This window comes from Pristiophorus japonicus, chromosome 11, assembly GCF_044704955.1.
Source record: "Pristiophorus japonicus isolate sPriJap1 chromosome 11, sPriJap1.hap1, whole genome shotgun sequence".
In the NCBI taxonomy this organism is placed as follows: domain Eukaryota; kingdom Metazoa; phylum Chordata; class Chondrichthyes; family Pristiophoridae; genus Pristiophorus; species Pristiophorus japonicus.
Genome location: NC_091987.1, coordinates 121,139,229 through 121,160,639, shown reverse-complemented (window position 1 = coordinate 121,160,639; position 21,411 = coordinate 121,139,229). Strand labels below are relative to the sequence as shown.

The following is a 21,411-nucleotide window of genomic DNA, read 5'->3' as shown; positions in this document are numbered from 1 at the left end:
ATAAACTGTAATATGTTTTAAACAGATCTATTGAAGCACTGTCCTTGTCAACAACATTGTCTATCATCCTGTTAAGCAACACTTCAGGGAACAGTATCACTCAAGTTAGGTACAGCATGCTTAAATGCAGAGCTCCCTCCAGTCCCAAGACATCTCCTATTACACCAGTGTGACATTTTTCCAATTCTCACATGAGTTATCCCATGACTTTGAGTAAGATTGCCAACTTAGTGCCAAATCAGGTGCAGTTTTGAACCCATGCCCACTAGCAACTAAATTGAAATTGCACAAACTCATTTCAGGTATGGTTGTCAACTCTCTCAGATTGACCGGGAGTTTCCCTGAATGGGGCATGAATCTCACCATGCACTTTAAATTTCCCACCACAGCAGTGCCCCTCATCCACCCCCCCCCCCCCAGTTCTGTGACATCACCGGCTGTCACTGCAGAGCTGGCCCCTGCTTAGGGGTGATCAGAAACGGAATTGGCTGATTGTGAGGAGGAGAGAGGAAGTTAGAGTGGGGATAGGATGAACAGGGACCTGAGGGCAGAGGATTGAGGCTAGATGGGGGTAAGAGTGGGTGCCTGGGCACTATTGGTGTGTCGGTCAGGGGACTGAAGCTCGGGATAGGGGAGTGATAACAGACTGGAGATCGGGAGACAGGGTGGGTGTAGGGCCTAGCATTTCCCACAGAGCCGGGAACAGCAGCAGCAATGTGGTGAGTGGGAGTGGCACAGAGAGGAGCAGCCAGTAAAGGGGACCTTACTGTGGATAAATAGTGGAGGATTGTTTCCACTGGTGGGCGAATGGGGAATAAGGAGATGGAGAATTAGGATTCCCACTGGAGGAAACAAGGGAGAAGGAAGATTTTTGAACTGAGGGCTATTAGAGCATGGGATGCTTCACTATTGAGGCAGAGGCTAGAACATCATTTAAAAGGGAATGGGATATTTGAAAAGGAGGAATATAAAAGGAGCTGTGGGGGGGAATGGGGTTACAGAAGGGAACACTGGCACCGGGGGCCAAATGGCCTCCTGTGTTGTAATAGGACATAAAATTAAATAGCACAGGAACAGGCCATTTGACCCAACAGGTCTATGTCGATATTTATGCTCCACACGAGCCTCCTCCCAACTTGTTTCATCTCACCCTATCAACATATCTTTCTATTTCTTTCTCCCTCATGTACTTATCTAGTTTCCCCTTAAATGCCTCTGCTATTCGCCACAACCACTCCTTATGGTGGTGAGTTTCACATTTTCACTCCTCTCTGAGTAAAGAGGTTTCTATATCTATCATTTTGTGAAAACTCCTTTATTGACTCCAAGCCCGGGGAGTGGTTTAGAAATATTGGTGCTGCGCTGAGTTTAGGACGATGTGCTCTGTAAGAAATGCCCCAGATACTGAGCCCACTGCCTTTTGTAGGTCACAAAGACATCAATGAGAGTTTCAGCAGAAGATGGACTGACCCAGCCAATGTTATGGAGGTGGATGGAGCTGCTCTTTGTGATGGAGACAATATTAGGTCGGAAGTTCAGAATAGGATGCTGAGGCTGCGAACAGTCTGGTTGAACCTGAGACAGTGACCAAGGAGTGAGATGGAATCAGCGGTGAGAATGTGGAGTTTGTGTCAGGGGCTGAAGACATTTGCTTCAGTCTTCACAATTTTTAATTGGAGGAAACTGACCCTAATCCATGACTGGATGTCAGACAAGCAACCTGACAACAGAGAGGCAATGGAGTGGCTGAGTCAGGTAGTGTGTGCATGTGAAACCTGGCCACATCACTTCATGTGATGTTCTGTCAAAGTCTGCAGAGGTGTCAAGGAGGAAAAAAGCACTATGATCACAGTCAGAGGATGTCATTTGTGACGTCGGTTGTGGCCATTTCAGTGCTATGGCAGGTATGGAAACCTGATTGAAGAGATTCAAACATGGAGTTGCCAAAAAACGGGCATGGATTTGGGAAACGACAACACGTTTAAGGACTTTGAAAAGGAAGGGGGTGTTGGAGATGGGGTAGTAGTTGCTGCAAGGACAGAGGGGTCGAGGGTGGTTTTTTAAAGGAAGCGGGTAATGACGGCATATCTGAAAGGGGTGGGCACAGTACCCGAGGAGCGGGAGCTGTTTAGAATATCAGCTAACATGCGGACCAGGAAGGGAAGTTAGGTGGTCAGCAGTTTTGTGTGAATGGTGTCGAGAGCAGGAGATGGGTCTCATGCAAATTTGAGCTTTGAGATACTTGAGAAAGACACAGGATCAGGGCTGGGAGCAAGGTGTGGGGGGGGGGGGAGCTGGTGGGGCGGGAGGTGGGGAGACTTGGCCGGAGGTTTGGTTTACTGGGCAAGAGGAACAGGGGAGAAGCAGCAGAGGTAGCTGAACAAATGGTCTTAATCTTAGTGACAAAGACATCCATGAGTTCCTGGCACTTGTTGAAGATGAGGTTTGATGGGGCCGGGAAGAGGTTTGGCAGTGATGAAAAGAAGCTTTGTTTGTTTTTGAGCTCCAGATTGATCCTGGAGTCATGGGCAGTTCTGGCAGAGCACCATGAGGCCCGATAGCGCTTGATATGGTCCAGCCAGATCTGGTGAAAGATGGCTAAATCAGTTGTGCACCAGATACATTCAAGTTTGTGTGCCTTGGACCTCAGTGAGTGAAGATGGAGGGCATACCTGGGGAACAGCCAGGATGGGAGAAGGTAATCAGTTGTCAAATTAAAAGTTTCATTTTAAGCGATTTGGGGGAGAATTTGTTTCTGGGACGGATACAGAAAAGGTGGGGAGGCTGGAAGGGGGTGGGGAATAGAGGGATATGAGGAAGGGGTTGGGAATTGCTTTGTCTATGATCAAGACCACGGGAATGGAAAGGCCAAGCACGAGAGCAAAGTTAAGTTCTTTTGTATGGGTAGGAGAGTTTAGAAAGGACAGGAGGGCAGTGAAATCAGAGGAGACAGGGTAAGTTGAGATGGAGGTTGAAATCATCGAGGATGAGGATTCACTCAGTCGAGTGACTGAGAGAGGAAAGGAGGGCGTATCTTAAAAGAAAAACTCAGAATGGTGCTGGTTGTGGAGAACAAGGATTCTATAGAAGGCAAGAGGGGTGGAACAAGGTAAGATGCTTGAAGGAGGATAAGGTGCCAGAGGAGTAGGAGCAGAGAGCAAGGTGTGATTTGATGATATGATCACACTGCCACCATGGCAATCTGGGCAAGTGGTGGAAGATATAACCAGGCAGGGAGGCTTCAATAAGGAGCGAGTGTCGCCACCCATGAGCCAAATTTCAGCCATGATCTCAATGCAATTGTCCCCAATTAGGTTGTAGATTGCAAGGGCTTTGTTCACAAGTGAGCAGGCATTCTGGGAGGTATTGCAGAGAGGGGCTGTGATTTTAGATCCATTGGTAGAGCTCAAGGCACTAGTGGTAGATGGGGTGAGCAGAATGGGAAGGAGGCTGCCACAAATAGCTGCTAGTGGGCGGCACTGGGCAGGAAGATCAGCAAGAAAGGAGAATGAGATAGTTGGGGTTGCTGCTTGTAAGCAGACAGCAATGGGTGCCTCACTGGGTTCTTCGGGGAGTGCCAAGTGAGGCACAAGGGATAGTTGTGGGTTCATCGAAAAGGGATTTTCAAGCCTGGGATGGCAGTAGGAATGTAGGAAGGCAGAGTGGTAATGATGGGTTGTAGTACAGATTGAGAGGGGGATGAAGCAAAGTACCCAAGAAAGGAGAAGGAAAAGTGGCATGACAGAGTGACAGGAAAGATAGGAGAGAGGAGAGAAGGTCTCGAGAAATAAAGGATGATAGAAGTAATAGGCTCAGGTCTGGAGCAGCAACCAAAATGTGGGTGCGGCGAATGGAAAGCAAGTGAATCTGAGATCTGTTCGAGGGAAAAAGTATCAGTCGGGACTTGCTGGAGGTTATCCAATGGAAACAGATAGTCGAAGAAGAGTGGGAAGTTGACCATGATCCAGGAATCCATCAGAGGCACCTAGTAGCCTCATATATTGGCAATGCACACCAGTAGATCTGGTAAACCAGTGAAGGAGTAAGGAGTGAAACCTGAGGACCAAGAGCAGTGAAGTCCAGGGAGCCAGGGGAGGGTGAAAGGTAAATCTACAGCAGCAGTGCAAGTGCAATAACAGCTACATGGAGATGAGGAGCGCACAAGATTGGGAGCAGCAGTAGGATCTGAGGAGCCGGTCCCACCCAGTCAGTGAAGGGGGATGAAGGAACATTGAACAATGCAGAGTCAGCAACCACGGGGAGCAAGCAAAGGAGGTATTATTGAGCAGCAAGGGAGAGAAATCCAGAGCAGGATAGGAATCAGTTGGATCAAAGTTAGTTAAGGGTAGAGTGAAATAAACAGCAGAGGAGCAGAAAACCGATTTTGTAGGAATAGAAACAGTCCAGCAGCAAATGCAGTCTGCTTAGATGGCAGTGGCCAAAGTGGAGGTCACAGGAACGAACAGAGAAGGCAGATTTCTGTCCAGGGCCCACCAAAGCAGCAGAATATTTTATTGATCGATATTTCCAGGAGAGTCCTTGAAGATTTATGATTTAGACGGGTGTGTTTTGTTTTACAAAGCATATGCTACAAACATTTATGTGCCATCTTTTGTTTGTAGGGATTTAATTATCAATGAAATGTAGCAACTATAGATACACAAGATTTGAACTATGTGCTCATGATTTGATAACTTCTGTAAGATTGCTTCTGGAATGGTTTCTATTGAAGAATCAATTGGTACTGTGTACAATTACATCCGCCTTAGAGAGTGTCTGTATAAAAGGATCACTATTCATACTAATTATCAAATCAGACTGGAACTAGACCAGCTGCCAACAAGACCAACTGAAACCCCAAAGCTAGGGGCCTGTAACTGCTCATTTTAGTTTTTAAAAATTACCATGAGTATAAAGTGGTTAATGCCTGCTTAATACTCATGCTGACTTCTTCTTTGAAATTAGTGAAGACAGGACTTTCACCCCTTCATCACTGGATAGTTTTATCTGTAATCTGTGCATTCAGCAACTACAAAAAGTTCAACAATCAGATGTGTGTTTCTCAAGCCATGGTTCGCTCTTGCCATAACAGTGCAAAAAAAATCACTCATGAAGGATAGTTTGTGTTGGTTATTATTTGTTGGAAAGAACATTTGGTATTTTGTTTTTTGCATTTTTAATACATTAGTGTAAAACTGTATGTACACATCAAATTCCTAAAACTAATACACAATTTTAACCAAGGAAAATGGTCATTTCAGTGACCCGCCTATCATCTCAAACAAACTGCACCTACTTAAAATGTAACTACAAATTAAAAGTCTTTATACAAATTCTAACATCTGTATCATTGACAAACAGTATATGATAATATTTGTGGGGAGGCGATAGCGTAGTGACTTTTCAAAGCTTTTGAATTTCTGAAGCTTAAATTAATGAAGGGATAGTGTTGATTCTGGCTACATAGTAAATTATTATAAGTTGTTTTCACCATTTGACTCTATCAATTTGACGTTTTATTGGGCTTTCTGGTATTGCTGTGTGGATCAGTTGTTGATTTTCAAAGAGGGTACTGATTATGACATAGAAAGGCTACTACTCTCAGCACAATGTGAGATTCACGTTCAGGGTTGTGGATCTAAGGCTCATTTTATGTGAATTTTTCTTTAAGTGCCAATTTTATTAGTAATATTATCAAAGCTTTAACTGAAATATTCTGAAATAAGTAGCAAAATCAATGTGCTCACCCCTTTAAATTACTTGCATTTAAAATGTAAACTCAAACATAATTGCAACAAAACAACTTTCCCTGGCAAATAAGAATGAGTTGCATATTTCTGCAGTATTGTTATATTAGATGAATAGAGAATACTGAGTGATTATAAGGCTTTAATCTCATTGTTGGTTCAGATGACATTGTAAACTTCAATGATAGTTTATAACATGAGACCTGTCATAACAGTACAGCCTTGAAAGAGTTCTAGGAAATAAACACACAGTTTCTCACACACTCACACTCTCTCATACTTACTCATCATCAGAGACAGTCCTTCGAAATCAAGGAAGACTTGCTTCCACTTCAAAAGTGAGTTCCCAGGTGACTGAACAGTCCAATACAGGAATTACAGTCTCTGTCACAGGTGGGACAGACTGTGGTTGAAGGAAAGGGTGGGTGGGAAGACTGGTTTGCCGTACGCTCCTTCTGCTGCCTGCGCTTGTTTTCTGCATGCTCTCAGCCTAAGTAGAGGAAGAGCATCCGGGAGGGCACTGAGCACCTCGAGTCTCATTGCCGAGAGCATGCAGAAAACAAGCGCAGGCATACTCACTTACATTCTCACACTCACTCACATTGTCTCGCTCACATTAACTCATTCTCTCACTCTCTCATTCTCTCACACACACATTCTTACATTCTCTCACTCTCAATTTCACACACATACACAATTTTATTTGGGGTGGAAGGAACTAACTTGTCAGTTTTCTATAACTGTAGCACTCATGGTGAATGTTAATGGTCAGTGTGTCCCACATCCGCATTGAAGGATTACTGACTGTTGTGTGATGACAAGTTTACACCAATAATCAACAGTCCATTTCCAGGAAATATGTAGTATGATTTTCATCCAACATTAGTCTAATCTGAATAAAGAAACAATGTGGTGCTCATAAAAATATGCACTGTCACATGAGATGTAAGAGAAGTTTCCAACACTATATTGTCTCAGTGTTGCATGAATGAAGGCTTAGATAGAATGTCACTGTGCTTTAGTGTGATTGGTGGAATCTGCAAATCCTCAAGAGTCCTTCAGTGGAAGCTAAACCCAGTGATTAATGACAGTGTCATCAGCTTGCAGCTCACTGTTCCATTTTTGGAAGCTGATGGAAATCACTATGGTGGACAGCAATCATATGAGAAGGAAGGCCATTACCAGGCAGACAGTACGTCATTTAGTGAAGCATGCAAAGTCATGGAGACAAGCATGTGTTTACACTGGAGCAGCTGTGGTATCTTCTGGCCTGTTTTACTTCCGTGGCAGCTTTACACCTATCATAAACTTCTTGTCTTCCAGGTTTATGTCAGACCATTGTAGAGTCAGAATTGAAGAATAATTTAAAAGTTACCAATATATGGGGGTTTGGACTGTAAATGCACAGTTAGAGACTCCTATAGTTAGGCTGCAGCAATAACAATGTACAAATAATTCATTGCCTTTTAACCATTTAAACCAATTCCAACAATAGTCAATCAACCAGGCAGAAAACAAAGCATTAACACTCCTTACAAATTGTACTATGTAAAATTAAATGCATGTAATATGGTATAATAAAACTAAGTACCACATTTATATTACACTGAATGGATTCTGACTGAGCAGTTGCCCCATGACTTGTGTGTTTAAAACAATTCCTAAAAATACCATAAAAAAATGTTTTAACCAGGGTAAAACAAGGAAACAATTGTTCACCAATTTCTAAGTGGTCTGAACTGCAGTTTTGCCAATCATGTCAAGCACGTGGCGGGTTGACTGTGATGTTAAATAGGTTTCCAATGAAGTGACCTAGACTGTTTCGCATAAGCATTTAAACCGAGGCAGGAGAGACACTTGGCACCTGCAGAGTCAGAGGTTCAATAGGAAACATTTGAGGATAAGAAATAATGCATCTAGTAACTGTAATCATCCTGTGTCAAAAAAGGCGCCTTGGCAATAAGGACACATTTATAACCACTGGTTGTTTTACTAAACCTTCAGTCCCCTTTCACAGGTAACGAAGAGGGTGGGGCAAGTCATTCAGATTTGTTCCAATAGAAGCTGTCAGCATGATTCAAACAAAACACTATTAAATAAATATTCCATAAAACGTCATTATCGCAAGAATTAATTTCATAACAGATGCTCCGACCTAATCCATATTCCAGTTCATTCTCTGGGTTTGCTTTTATTGGATGTCATTCCATAAGTACTTTAAAATAATCAAATACTTTACTTCCTTGCAAAAAAGGCAGCTAGGCGCTGTTTTTTTATTGGAAGGACATGGAAATCCTGTGAGCTCATTTTCTTTAATTTTATGCCTCTGTTTTTATTGGGTTTTTTGCTGTCTCTGAGCTCGAGTTGGGATTTGACATCGTAACATTGTAAAACAGATTCCTGCGATAAATCTGTCTTGTAAGAAAAGTTTTTTGTAGATACTCCAACAACAGTTTTTATTTTGCCACAGAGAATAGCTGGGCCAGCGTCTTTTACAGACACAATGACTTTCGTAGTGTCTGTGCTGCTCAGCGTGTCAGTGTTACTGCCAGCTCGCGAGTCATCCCTCAGTCTACTGTAGTTTTGATCGACCACCCACTTATGCTGGCTAGAAAACTCGCAGCTATTAGACGTGCCGTGTAACATAGCCTCTACTTTCTGTGCACCCAACAATGGCACAGCGTTAGACCAGGATTCGCTAGAATGAGATAGGGGTTCATTCAACAAATGAGCTGACAGATTAGAAGATGCATTACCTGGAAGGTTCTGACTTTCTTTCATTTTCTTGGGGGTTGCAACTGATAAATCCAACACACCGTCCTGTTCAATCTGCTGATAAAAAAACTCATTTTTCTTTACTACAGATGTTCTCTTCATGGAAAGATCAAGAGCCTCTGTCTCAGTGTTGAACTTATAATTTGCATGTTGATAATCTTGGACTCCCCGGTGTTGGATGCACTCTAAGATTTTGTGTTCCTCTTTCTCATTTGAAGTCTGGGTGCTTCTGCTTGTGGTGCTGCCACTGCAGGTCGTTTTTCTGTGCATGTCTGTGAATTTGTTAGGATCTGCATCCTTGGCCATGGGGATGGGAATGGGGATGGGAATGGGTATTGGGACCGGAAGAGGAACTATTACTGGATATGGAACAAGAAGAGTGGCAGGAGGAACTAATGGAGAAAACAGCCCACTAAAGTTCTGGTGTGGAGCAGAGGAGAAAGTGCTGGACATGTTCTCGGGGCCCGACTGCATATTTGGTACTGGTGGTACTGTGCTATGTGAAGGGAAAAAGTCCTGGAGAACTGTAGCAAAACCAGGGATCTGAAGGGGAGGTGGTATATCATACTCCTGTGTTTGATTTAAAGGTTTCTGGCTCAGTGGTTGAGACTGAATGCAGGAGCCAGCAGTGCCTTGAAGAATGTGGTTCTGGACAGAGTTGACAGGGCTTGGGGTAGGAGAAGCCAGCAGCAGGGGTGAATTTAAATGCTGAATCAAGTGTTGCTCCAGTAAGACAGACAGTGGCACTGCACCTTGATTAGTCATTACCCATGGTGCGCTACTACTAGGGGGTATTTGTGGTGTTGAACTCCCAGCCACCTGCAAGTGGATAGGCAGGACCATAGGGCTGTCTCCTAAACAAATTGGTTGCAGTACTGTGGCAGCCACTTTAAGTGACACCCCACTTGGTGGGTCTGTTTGTGGTGTCATAATAGAAGATGCTGGAACAGCTACTAAGGGGGAAAGTGCTTTTTTCATGAGACCTGTAGAATTGATATTCCACGCTTCTGCAGTGATGAGCTGAGTCACTCCATTCTCCAGTTTATTGTTGGTTACTGTAGGGGATGGAGAGTCCGTCACATCCATGGGCAGGTTTGATTGAGCCTCTTTGTAAAATCGATCCATTTTGTACTGGTTCAAGCATTTCATGCTGCAGAACTGAAGCTTGCTCTCACTGTCACTCGTGTCCACATAGTCTTTGGTGTGGCGAATATATTTGCACCAATCACAGACCTGCAAGTTAAATGAAAAACATTTTATTCATGTCCAGAATCTTTTAAAGCTGCTTCACCCATTGTGGCAAGCTGCAGAAGTTGTAAAAATCATAGGATACAAAATACATCCTCAACAGCTCGGGTTTCACACCTAAGCCGTGTTAGAATGCTCTAGGTTGTTTTTTTAAACTGGTATTTCTCTGTTTTCTTCCTTGTCTTGGTCTACGCATTCAGTGCATCAACCCAGCCAAACGACAGGGCAACCATCCACTCATAGCTCTCCACCAATGTCTCACTGAAACAGTTCAACCATACGATAAATCTAATAAAGAATTCAGGAGAAACTTCTTTACCCAGAGAGTGGTTAGAATGTGAAACTCACTACCACGAGGAGTAGTTGAGGCAAATAGCATGGATACATTTAAGGGGATGCGAGATAAACAAATAAGGGACAAAGGAATAGAAGGCCATGCTGAAAGGTGAGATAAAGTAGGGTGGGAGGAGGATCGTGTGGAGCATAAACACCAGCATAGGCCTGTTGGGCTGAATGACTGGTTTCTGTGCTGTATATTCTTTGTATTTCTATACAATGTAATACTTTTCATTCTTTCCTATGGGGCAGCAAAGCCTCAGTCTAGGAGCTTGCCATTTGGACAACCATCATGCTGTTCAACAGTGTGTAGAAGCATTTTCTGGCGTGCCAATGACAGATACAGAATAAGATGATCCCAGCTTCAATCCCCAGCATATGCCAAGTTAACTGATCTCATCGGAGGCAACAACACAGGTGTCGCGATCGGCCTGTGTGGTCCTGGGCTAGGAAATGAACAAAACAGCCAGGGTTCCAGCTCCTGATTGCTATTCGCTGACCTCTCCTGCAAAGCAGTAGCCCATGCTTTAAAGTGTGAACATGTGGATGTCAGGAAGGGGCAGGATCACACTCTCCTGCACTGCCCATCATGGTCACCAGCTTGTCAACAATCATTGTCTGGGTACATACATACTATTTGGGCGAGGGGCTACCAATGCCTGTGGAACTGTATCCCAATATTTTAACGAGGAGTGCAAAAGATTTAAGGTTTAAAAAAAAAATCGGGAAAATGATATGCATTTCTTTTTAGAAGGAACTGAATGGCATTATATTTATCAAACTTTATCATAATCTAGCCCAAACAATTTAATGTTTCCACAGTACTTTTTAAACTGATCAGTTTAGATTATACCCATCTGCTTCAATTTTCTCTTTGTCTACATGCACGTAGCATTTGTAACAAAATAGATGAGTTGACGGCACAAAATGAGACAAATGTGTATGACCTGATAGCCATCACAGAGACATGGTTGCAAGGTGACCAGGACTGGGAATTAAATATTCAGGGCTACTTAACAATCCAGAATGACAGAAAGGAAAAGGAGGTGGGGTAGCTCTATTGATAAAGGATGAAATCACTGCAACAACAAGAAACGATATTGGCTCAAATGATAAGGGTGTTGAAACAGTTTGGGGGGAGATAAGAAACACTAAAGGGAAAATGTCATTGGTAGGCGTAGTTTATAGGCCCCCTAACAGAAGCACCTCTTGGTCGGAGCATAAACCAGGAAATTGTGGGGGCTTGTAAAAAGGGAACAGCAATAATCATGGGTGATTTTAACCTCCATATTGATTAGACAAATCAAATTGGTCAGGGTAGCTTTGACGAGGAGTTCATAGAGTGCATAAGGGATGGGTTTCTTGAGCAGTATCTAACGGAACCAACCAGGGTCAGGCTATCTTAGATCTGGTCCCGTGTAATGAGACAGAATTAATAAACAATCTCCTAGTAAAGGATCCCCTCAGAATGAGTGATCATACCATGGTTGAATTTCAAATTCAGATGGAGGGTGAGAAAGTTGGATCTCTAAACAGCATACTAAGCTTAAATAAAGGAGACTATGAAGGCAGAGTTGGGTAAAGTGGACTGGGAAAATAGATTAAAGGGTAGTATGGTTGATGAACAGTGGTGTATATTTAAGGAGATATTTCACAACTCTCAAGAAAAATATATTCCAGTGAGGAGGAAAGGGTGTAAGAGAAAAGATAGCCATCCGTGGGTAACTAAAGAAATAAAGGACGGTATCCAATTAAAAACAAGGGCATACAAAGTGGCCAAAACTAATGGGAGGACAGAAGATTGGGAAGCTTTTAAAAGCCAGCAAAGAATGACTAAAAAAATGATTAAGAAAGGGAAAATAGAATATGAAAGTAAACTAGCACAAAATATAAAAACAGATAGTAAGAGTTTCTATAGGTATATAAAAAGGAAAAGAGTGGCTAAAGTAAATGTTGGTCCCATAGAGGACGAGACCGTGGAATTAGTAATGGGGAACATGGAGATGGCAGAAACTCTGAACAAATATTTTGTATCAGTCTTTACGATAGAGGACTCTAACAATATTCCGACAGTGGATAGTCAAGGGGCTATAGTGGGGGGAGGAACTTAACACAATCACAATCACTAAGGAGGTGGTACTCAGTAAGATAATGGGACTAAAGGCAGATAAATCCCCTGGACCTGATGGCTTGCATCCTTTGGTTGTAATTTACCAAAATTCCCTGGATTCTGGGGAGGTCCCAGCAGATTGGAAAACTGCAAATGTAACGCCCCTATTTAAAAAAAGGAGGCAGACAAAAAGCAGGAAACTATAGACCAGTTAGTCTAACATCTGTGTTTGGGAAATTGTTGGAGTCCATTATTAAAGAAGCAGTAGCAGGACAGTTGGAAAAGCAAAATTCGGTCAGGCAGAGTCAGAATGGATTTCAAAAGTGGAAGTCATGTTTGACAAATTTGCTGGAATTCTTTGAGGATGTAATGAACAGGGTGGATAAAGGGGAACCAGTGGATGTGGTGGATTTGGATTTCCAGAAGGCATTTGACAAGGTACCAAGCACAAGATAAAAGTTCACGGGATTGGGGTAATATATTAGCATGGATAGAGGATTGGCTAACGAACAGAAAACAGAGAGTAGGGATAAATGGTTCATTCTCTGGTTAGCAACCAGTAACTAGTGGGGTGCCGCAGGGATCAGTGCTGGGATCCCAACTATTTACAATCTATATTAACAACTTGGAAGAAGGGACTGAGTGTAACGTAGCCAAGTTTGCTGACGATACAAAGATGGGAAGAAAAGCAATGTGTGAGGAGGACACACAAAATCTGCAAAAGGACATAGACAGGCTAAGTGAGTGGGCAAAAATTTGGCAGATGTAGTATAATGTTGGAAAGTGTGAGGTCATGCTCTTTGGCAGAAAAAAATCAAAGAGCAAGTTATTATTTAAATGGAGAAAGATTACAAAGTGCCACAGTACAGCGGGACCTGGGGTTACTTGTGCATGAAATACAAAAGGATAGTATTCAGGTACAGCAAGTGATCAGGAAGGTCAATGGTATCTTGGCAATCTTATCAAAACGTATACGATTTTGAGGGGCTTGACAAGGTGGATGTAGAGAGGATGTTTCCACTGATGGGGGAGACTAGAACTAGAGAGCATGATCTTAGAATAAGGGGCCGCCCATTTAAAAGAGAGATGAAAAGAAATTTCTTCTCTGAGGGTTGTAAATCTGTGGAATTCGCTGCCTCAGAGAGCTGTGGAAGGGACATTGAATAAATTTAAGACAGAAATATACAGTTTCTTAAATGATAAGGGGTTATGGGGAGCAAGCGGGGAAGTGGAGCTGAGTCCATGATCAGATCAGCCATGATCTTATTGCATGGCGGAGCAGGCTCGAGGGGCTGTGTGGCCTACTCCTGCTCCTATTTCTTCTGTTCTTATCCTAAAAAAACTGAGTCAAGTGCTTTTTGAAAAAAGTTTAATTATGTAGTGACAAAATAAATCTTTTAAAGGGGGGCGTGTATTCGGGGAAAAGTGCTTGGTGAGCCAATTTGTGTTTGGAGATGGGGGTACAGTCATTCTACAGGCTTCATGCACCAGTGATGGTATCATATTCTTTGATAGGATTTACATCGTAGATAAATGAAAAGGCTTACCAAACACTTTCTCATGAAGATAGTGCCTTAGCAATGGTACGGCAGTGCTCTGTATAGTATGCACAAAATTTATTTTTCTAGGTAAGTCTCAGGCATATCCTCCAGAAATTCTTAGGCCTAGAAATTGGCCTACTTCGCGCCTCCTGTAATTGTCTCCGGGGGGCGATAACAAGTCGCTAAGCACTTACCGACTGGGCGTGGCAAGATGATCGACTCCCACTATATTCAGCGAGAGGATTGCGCGGCGGTAGGACCTTGCTGCCCGATCTCCTTCACCTGGAGATCGTGATGTTATCGCCACGGTAGCGCCATAGACCCAAACTTCAGTTCCATCTCCTGCAGCATCGCTGGGCAAAAACACCGGCAGCTGCAGGAGGCGTTCATCGGGAGGCCGGGCGTTTCGGGAGCGATGTTTAAAGGCAAGGTGGTCGAAGTAGGTGAACAAAATTATGCAATACTCTGAATTTTTTTATTGCTTTTCCCCTGTGATCGATCAGCCCGGCACTCTGCTGCAGTGCATTGGGCTTTTCGGGCTGGATCGCGGCTGCCGTCGGGGTCCAGGTAAGTTTTTCCTTTGCAGAGCCTGCAGTCATGGCCCTTCCCTTTAAGGGAGGGAAGGAGCCTTGCACCGCGACAGCGCTGCATGGCCCAGTGTGCAGCGTTGAACAACTACTGCCCCACTTGCTGCCTGTTGCGCTCCAGGAAGGAAGTGGAGTGCCTGATTTAGAATGCCACGTCCTTCCTGGAGTGCAAACGCTGAATTTTTTTTTTAAAGTTAAAAAACATTAGCGCCTGACGCTAATTTTTTTCAACTTTTAAAAGTTAGCGCCCCAAATGAGACGCTTCTGAATTTCTCCCCCTCAATTTTCAGCATTTTATTTGGTGCATCTTCTAGTATTTTGGAATATATATCATCATCATAGGTGGTCATAGAAACATAGAAAGTAGGTGCAGGAGTAGGCCATTCTGCCCTTCGAGTCTGCACCACCATTCAATATGACCCTGGCTGATCATTCAACTTCAGTACCCTATTCCTGCTTTCTCTTCATACCCCTTGATCCCTTTAGCCGTAAGGGCCACATTTAACTTCCTTTTGAATATATCCAATGAACTGGCCTCAACAACTTTCTGTGGTAGAGAATTCCACAGGTTCACAATTCTCTGGGTGAAGAAGTTTCTCCTCATTTCGATCCTAAATGGCTTACCCCTTATCCTTAGACTGTGACCTCTGGTTCTGGACTTCCCCAACATTGGGAACATTCTTCCTGTATCTAACCTGTCCAGTCCTGTCAGAATTTTATATGTTTCTATGAGATCCCCTCTCATTCTTCTAAATTCCAGTGAATATAAGCCTAGTCGATCCAGTCTTTCTTCATATGTCAGTCCTCCCATCCCGGGAATCAGTCTGGTGAACCTTTGTTGCACTTCCTCAAAAGCAAGAATGTCCTTCCTCAGATTAGGAGACCAAAACTGCACCCAATACTCAAGGTGTGGTCTCACCAAGGTCCTGTACAACTGCAGTAAGACTTCCCTGCTCCAATACTCAAATCCCCTCGCTATGAAGGCCAGCATGCTATTTGCTTTCTTTACTGCCCGCTGTAGCTGCATGCCTACCTTCAATGACTGGATGTACCATGACATCCAGGTCTCGTTGCACCTCCCCTTTTACTAATCTGTCACCATTCACTTAATAATCTGCCTTCCTGTTTTTGCCACCAAAGTGGATAACCTCACACTTATCCACATTATACTGCATCTGTCATGCATTTGCCCACTCACCTAACCTGTCCAAGTCCCCCTGCAGCCTCCTAGCATCCTCCTCGCAGCTCGCACTGTCACCCAGCTTAGTGTGATCTGCAAACTTGGAGATATTACCTTCAATTCCTTCATCTAAATCATTAATGTATATTGTAAATAGCTGGGGTCCCAGCACTGAACCCTGTGGCACCCCACTAGTCACTGCCTGCCATTCTGAAAAGGACCCGTTTATTCCTACTCTTTGCTTCCTGTCTGCCACCCAGTTCTCTAGCCACGTCAATACGTTACTCCCAATACCATGTGCTTTGATTTTGTACACCAATCTCTTGTGTGGGACCTTGTCAAAAGCCTTTTGAAAGTCCAAATACACCACATCCACTGGTTCTCCCTTATCCACTCGACAAGTTACATCCTCAAAAAATCTCTAGAAGATTTGTCAAGCATGATTTCTCTTTCATAAATCCATGCTGATTTGGACCGATCCTGTCACTGCTTTCCAAATGCACTGCTTTTACATCTTTAATAATTGATTCCAGCATTTTCCCCACCACCGATGTCAAGCTAACCGGTCTATAATTCCCTGTTTTCTCTCTCCCTCCTTTTTTAAAAAGTGGGGTTACATTAGCTACCCTCCAATCCATAGGAACTGATCCAGAGTCCATGGAATGTTGGAATCCCTCGAAACGAGGATGACTTGCTTCCACGACAAAAAAGGATGAGTTCCATTGAAGGACCCGAACTACATCCTCAAGGGCGGAAGATGCATGTGTGTGGATTTTTTTAACGTGTATATATGTACACACACAATTAAGTTGTCCATGGCTATGCCCACTATAAATTAGTGAATACTTTTTTGAATTATACAAGGTGGTGACAGTTGGGAGACACACGACAGGGATGTGCTCCACAGAGCCATCTGTGGTCACATCCTGCACTACAGGGTGGATAACATTGCAAAAATAAATGGGAAATGTTGACATAGCAATGAATAAGGGTAATTTTTTTTAATAGAAAAGTATGACCAAAAATCATAATTGAAAGAAAGGTTTGTGCACAGGATGTTTGTGCCCTACCTCAAAGAATTGTGATTATATAGATGTAAGTATTTTCTGACCTGTATGCAGCTTAATGAGGTAATATATCCCGCTATGCTGGACGAAAATTATAAAAGGAATTAATGTACTGTGTGGTAATCTATACTTATTTCTTGACTGTTACTTCTTGTTATGTTACAGTATTTTTTCTGCCTTTAAATTATTATTGATGATATTGGTGGGCATTCAAATGGGTAAACAGCTCAGTCAAAATAGTGGATATAGAAATGTAATATGAGTGTCGTCACGGGAGGTCCAGACTCTGTCGTGGAGGAGAGGCACATCCGCTGCCGCTGGAGGTGTCCCACCTGTGACAGAGTCTGTGGCTCTTGTATTGGACTGTTCAGCCACCAAAGAACTCACTTCAGGAGTGGAAGCAAGTCTTCCTCGATCCCGAGGGACTGCTTATGATGATGATGATGATGAGTGTATTAATTTAAGATCATCAACAGCAATTTATAGGCTTTGGTCTCAAAATGAATCACTGATAATATAATAGTATGGTATATAAACATAGTTTTGCATTGCAATAAGTACCACTTACTGAAATCACCGGAAGATGGCTGCCTGTACAACTGTGACCTTGTGTAAATTGTAATCTGGTGCATTTGGAGCCTGGTCCTAGGTCCCCGTTTATAAACGTGGGTACACTGAGTATATTCACCACTACACCTCTCTTTCACTAGTTTCGATTTTATTGTCGGTTTGCTTTCTCCCTCTGCATTATCCACTGCCTGCTGTGACTTGGAACAGTTAGCAGGTGTAAAGAGACTCATGTCACATTGCCCTGTGTGGCTGGGGAATGTTCTGCGTCAGATCATTATCAGCATAGTACGATATGCTTCAGCAGCTCGCCCCTGAGCCACTAACTAAAATTAAAACATTTTTAGAATTGCTCATGTCTTTTGAAAATAGAAGTCTCTACTTCAGTTTTCAATTGTGGAAATTAGGGACTTTTATTGTTAAAAGGAGGCCTCAAAACTAATTGGCAAGTTGGAATTCGCAGTACAATAGCTCATTTAACAAACATTCTCTACTCCAGTACTCCGAGTACAGATTTCTTGTCAACGTTTGTCCGTCTTCATCGGTGAAGTGAGATAATCTGAGCTGAAAACCTCTCCACGACTTCATCAGTTAGCGAGTGGCCAGCTACAGCCATTAGTTAGCAGAAGAGCAAACCTACAAAAGTTCTTTATTTCTCTCCCTAGCAGCTCAGCTGTGGAATTCATGAAACCCACAAAATTCAGGAAAATGAGCTCAAGTGACCAACAATTCAAACTCGCGGCGTTTCTGATTAGAAATCATGCACTCAAATACTTGAGCTAGTCCTGCAGGGCTCTGTGAAATCAAGATCAAATATATCACAACTACTACTTTTTTTCATTCGTTCCTGGGATGTGGGCATTGCTGGCAAAGCTAGCATTTATTGCCCAGGCCTAATGCATTTTAACATACATGAATGCCCCAAGGCAGCTTCCAAGGGCATGAGAAAAAACGGCCACCCAGCCAAAGGTGGAGCGATTAGGCCAAAAACGTACTGAAAAAGAGGGGTCTTAAAGGAGGAAAGAAATGTGCAGTCCAAAGGGTTTAGGACAGGAATTTCAAAGAGTGAGACCTGCATAGATGTAACCATGGCCACCAATGGCCTGTGCCTAATAGTGACAGAGCAAATCTGGTAGAAAACCAGCAGCAAGTTCCTACCCACACTAGCAGACGACGGGTGTGTGTGTGGTGTGAATCCCAGAAAGCAAAGGGACACCGAAACTAGTAAAATGGGCAAAAGTCTACCCTTCATTTGTGAGAAATGGAGTTGATTATATCAGAACTCCATTGTACCACCTTACTTTGAAATTAAATGCTTCGCTGTCAGTCAACAGCAACCCGAACACGAAGAAAATTGAGAGTGTGGGACCGCAGTTAAATGAGGCTCACCCTAGCTAGTACTTCCAACCTCTCAATCAGGTCTCGAAAGACCGGGTGTAATGCAATTTTGGCATGTGAAATCAGGCCTGGAAAATCAGGGCTTAGATGTCAAATAAACCTACTCTCAACATCAGCTGCTTTATTCCACTTTGTGAAGTAGTGACGTAATTGGTATAATTATAATACCGAATAGCAATTACCACAAGCTACAGCTATGAATTTTAATGTTTGAAGCTTTGTAGCCAGATCGTCCTCTCTTCCCCTCCCTCCCCCCCCCATCCCCCCCACCCAATAATTGGGCTCAAGTTTCAGACCCCCGCTAGAATGGCGCACATTGGAGAGGCCCGCCTAATTTGTGGAACAAAAATTGCGCCGAATACTTACCTCGTGATTCTAGGATATATGTCGGGCTGCTTCCAAGTCGGCGCGCGCAGCAGGAGCTGCTGGGGGCGGAGCTACAGCCCTGCGCCAAAAAGAGTGCCAGCAGCTGCATGCGTGCGCAGTAGCTCCTGGCCCTCCCAGCGTGTCCTGTCTCCGGGCGACAACCCTCTCCCTGGCTGAAGGGATGTTGCCCCTATCCCAGGCCGAGTGGCCTGACTGTCCTTACCTCTTCCGCGACGGGCCAGCCCGGCATCTCCTGGGGGCGGGCCCCGCCCGAGCAGCTCTTCAGCAGGCTGTTGGAGGGCTCCCAGTACTGCAGTCGGTGAGTAGAAACTTTTAATTTTTTATTTATTGATTGATTTTTTATTATTCTCTTCATTTTTTTTTGGATTGATTTATTTTTCATTTATTATTGATGATGGCTCTTTATTGGTAAAAGTGAAGTGTTTAATGCTTTGTAAAATCTCCTAACTTCCCTCTAACTTCCCTTCCCTCCCTATCTCTCGCTACCTGCACCTAATTTATAAAGTGTAGGCAAGGTTTTTCTGAGCGTACAAAAATCTACACTTACTCCATTCTAAGTTAGTTTGGAGTAACGTTTCACTGCCTAAACTTGCAAAATGGGCGGAAGTGGCTGGTAACGCCTCCTTTTGGAAAAAAAAACTGTACTAAAACAAAACTATTCTAACTAACTAGAACTGGAGCAAATTAAATGCTGAGAATTGCGATTTGTAAGATACTCCATATTAAACTAGTTGCTCCAAAAAAATAGGAGCAACTCAAGCTGAAACTTGAGCCCTTTGGGCCCAATTTTGGCCAGTACAAGTTTCTGGCGTACTCACCAAAGGTCCGCCACTTTTGTGGAGCGATTAGGGCGCCATAAATCTTCAGGCCCATTTTGGCTGCTCCCTAGCCTCTCCTTGATGGTGGCTCAGCATGGCAACTTGATTCGGGGGTAGAGCCAGGTCCCGGCGCTGAAAACAGTGCCGGGACTTCTGCACATGCGCGCTACGAGTGTGCGCGCATGTGCAGTAACTCCTCGCAGCCCGACGCTGTGTGGGAGGGGCCTGCCGCATACTCTGATAGCGAAGGATTGCAGATCGGTGCGAACATTGACTTGGTGCAGAGCTAGGATGGCAAGGATAATTCATAGGACACCGAAGAGGAGAGCATTGACCAGTGTGTGAGGTTGTCTTCTCTCTCAACCTGGAGGACTTTGGTTTCGAGCAGCACATTGTAAAGCACTTTGTAGTCTTTCCTCTCCCTCCCTCCTCCCGATGCCACCGAGACCAGCCTTTCCTCTCCCCCCCCCCCCCCAACCCGGCCCGCTGTCTTCCCTGGCCGAATTCAACTAAAGGTAGGATTTAATACAATTTTTTAATTATTGTTCAATTGTTTACCCTATTTTTATGTAGTTATTTGAACTTTTATATTGAATGTTTGCTGCTTGGTGCTTGGTGCAGGTTCTACCTGCGCCGATTTGTTAACTGCCGGCAACGTTTTTCAGAGCTGGCCACATACGCTGACCTAAGTGGATTTGGAGTAACTTTTAGCTGGCCAAAATGGCATAAATGGCCAAAACTGGCGTAAGTGTCTGGGAACGCCCCCTTTTGAATAAAAAAACTGAACTAAAAAAAAATCATACCTAACTGACTTACCCTGGAGCAAATATTTTGGGGAAAATGGCATTTTTTTTTTAACTTAAGCCAGAAAAAACAACTTACTCCACAAAAATTGATGAAAGTCATGGCCAAAATTAGGCCCATTATGTCAACCATACATCAAGGCTGCTCGGTACCCAATGCATTTCAGATTATGTGTCTGAAATACCATACCGGTCTTTCAGGAATTTTCACGGCATATTTTTCCTTTGATGTGTGTAAATTCAAATAATATACAGATACTGCAGGATTGTTTAGTGTAAATGTGAGACATTGAGGGTCATCCTATAACAGTCGCTGGTTGCTTCTAACTACTATGTCGCAATGACCCACATCAAAGTACTCATTATAGAAGCAGTGGCACCGAGCCGTCTTTTCTCCAAAATAAGTCACGCATAGTCCACCTGGCTATGAAACAGCCACCCTGACCTACAAAGAACATCACTAATTATTTTTCTTGTATTTCCAATAACTGAAACACAACTCTCCAGCTTTGTTTGCCAAATAGCGACAAGACAATGCAAAGGGAATAAATAGCTGGCACTATTTTTGGAAACACTTGAGGGAGAAAGCAAACCGGATTTTATCTCCATTTTGAATTTAACCCGGCAACTAAGGTGAGGTGAGGACTGCTACGTGGAAGAGGTAAGTGCCTATTCAGTGCTGTTTGTGGGCCAGGAGGAGCAGGAGTGCTTCCTCCCAGCTCCCCAAGCTAACCTGCTTCACTCCCCACGATAGACATCCCCACCCACTGCATCGCCCCCCGCCATGATCACTGACTTCAATTTGTCTCCGACCCCCCTCGATCACACCTGACCAGCATGGAAATCC

General features: G+C 43.6%; 1 protein-coding gene across 2 annotated transcripts in view; it reads right to left on the bottom strand.

The window, feature by feature from the left end:
- Positions 1 to 438: 438 nt before the first annotated feature.
- rai2 (retinoic acid induced 2) overlaps positions 439 to 21,411 on the bottom strand; it is a 100,287-nt gene continuing 79,314 nt past the window's right edge. For both annotated transcript variants that reach the window (XM_070893966.1, XM_070893965.1), the window contains one exon: positions 439 to 9,755. In XM_070893966.1, the coding sequence (XP_070750067.1) occupies positions 7,983 to 9,671 (1,689 nt within the window). In that variant the 5' untranslated portion in view covers positions 9,672 to 9,755 and the 3' untranslated portion in view covers positions 439 to 7,982. The remainder of the gene's footprint in view (positions 9,756 to 21,411) is intronic.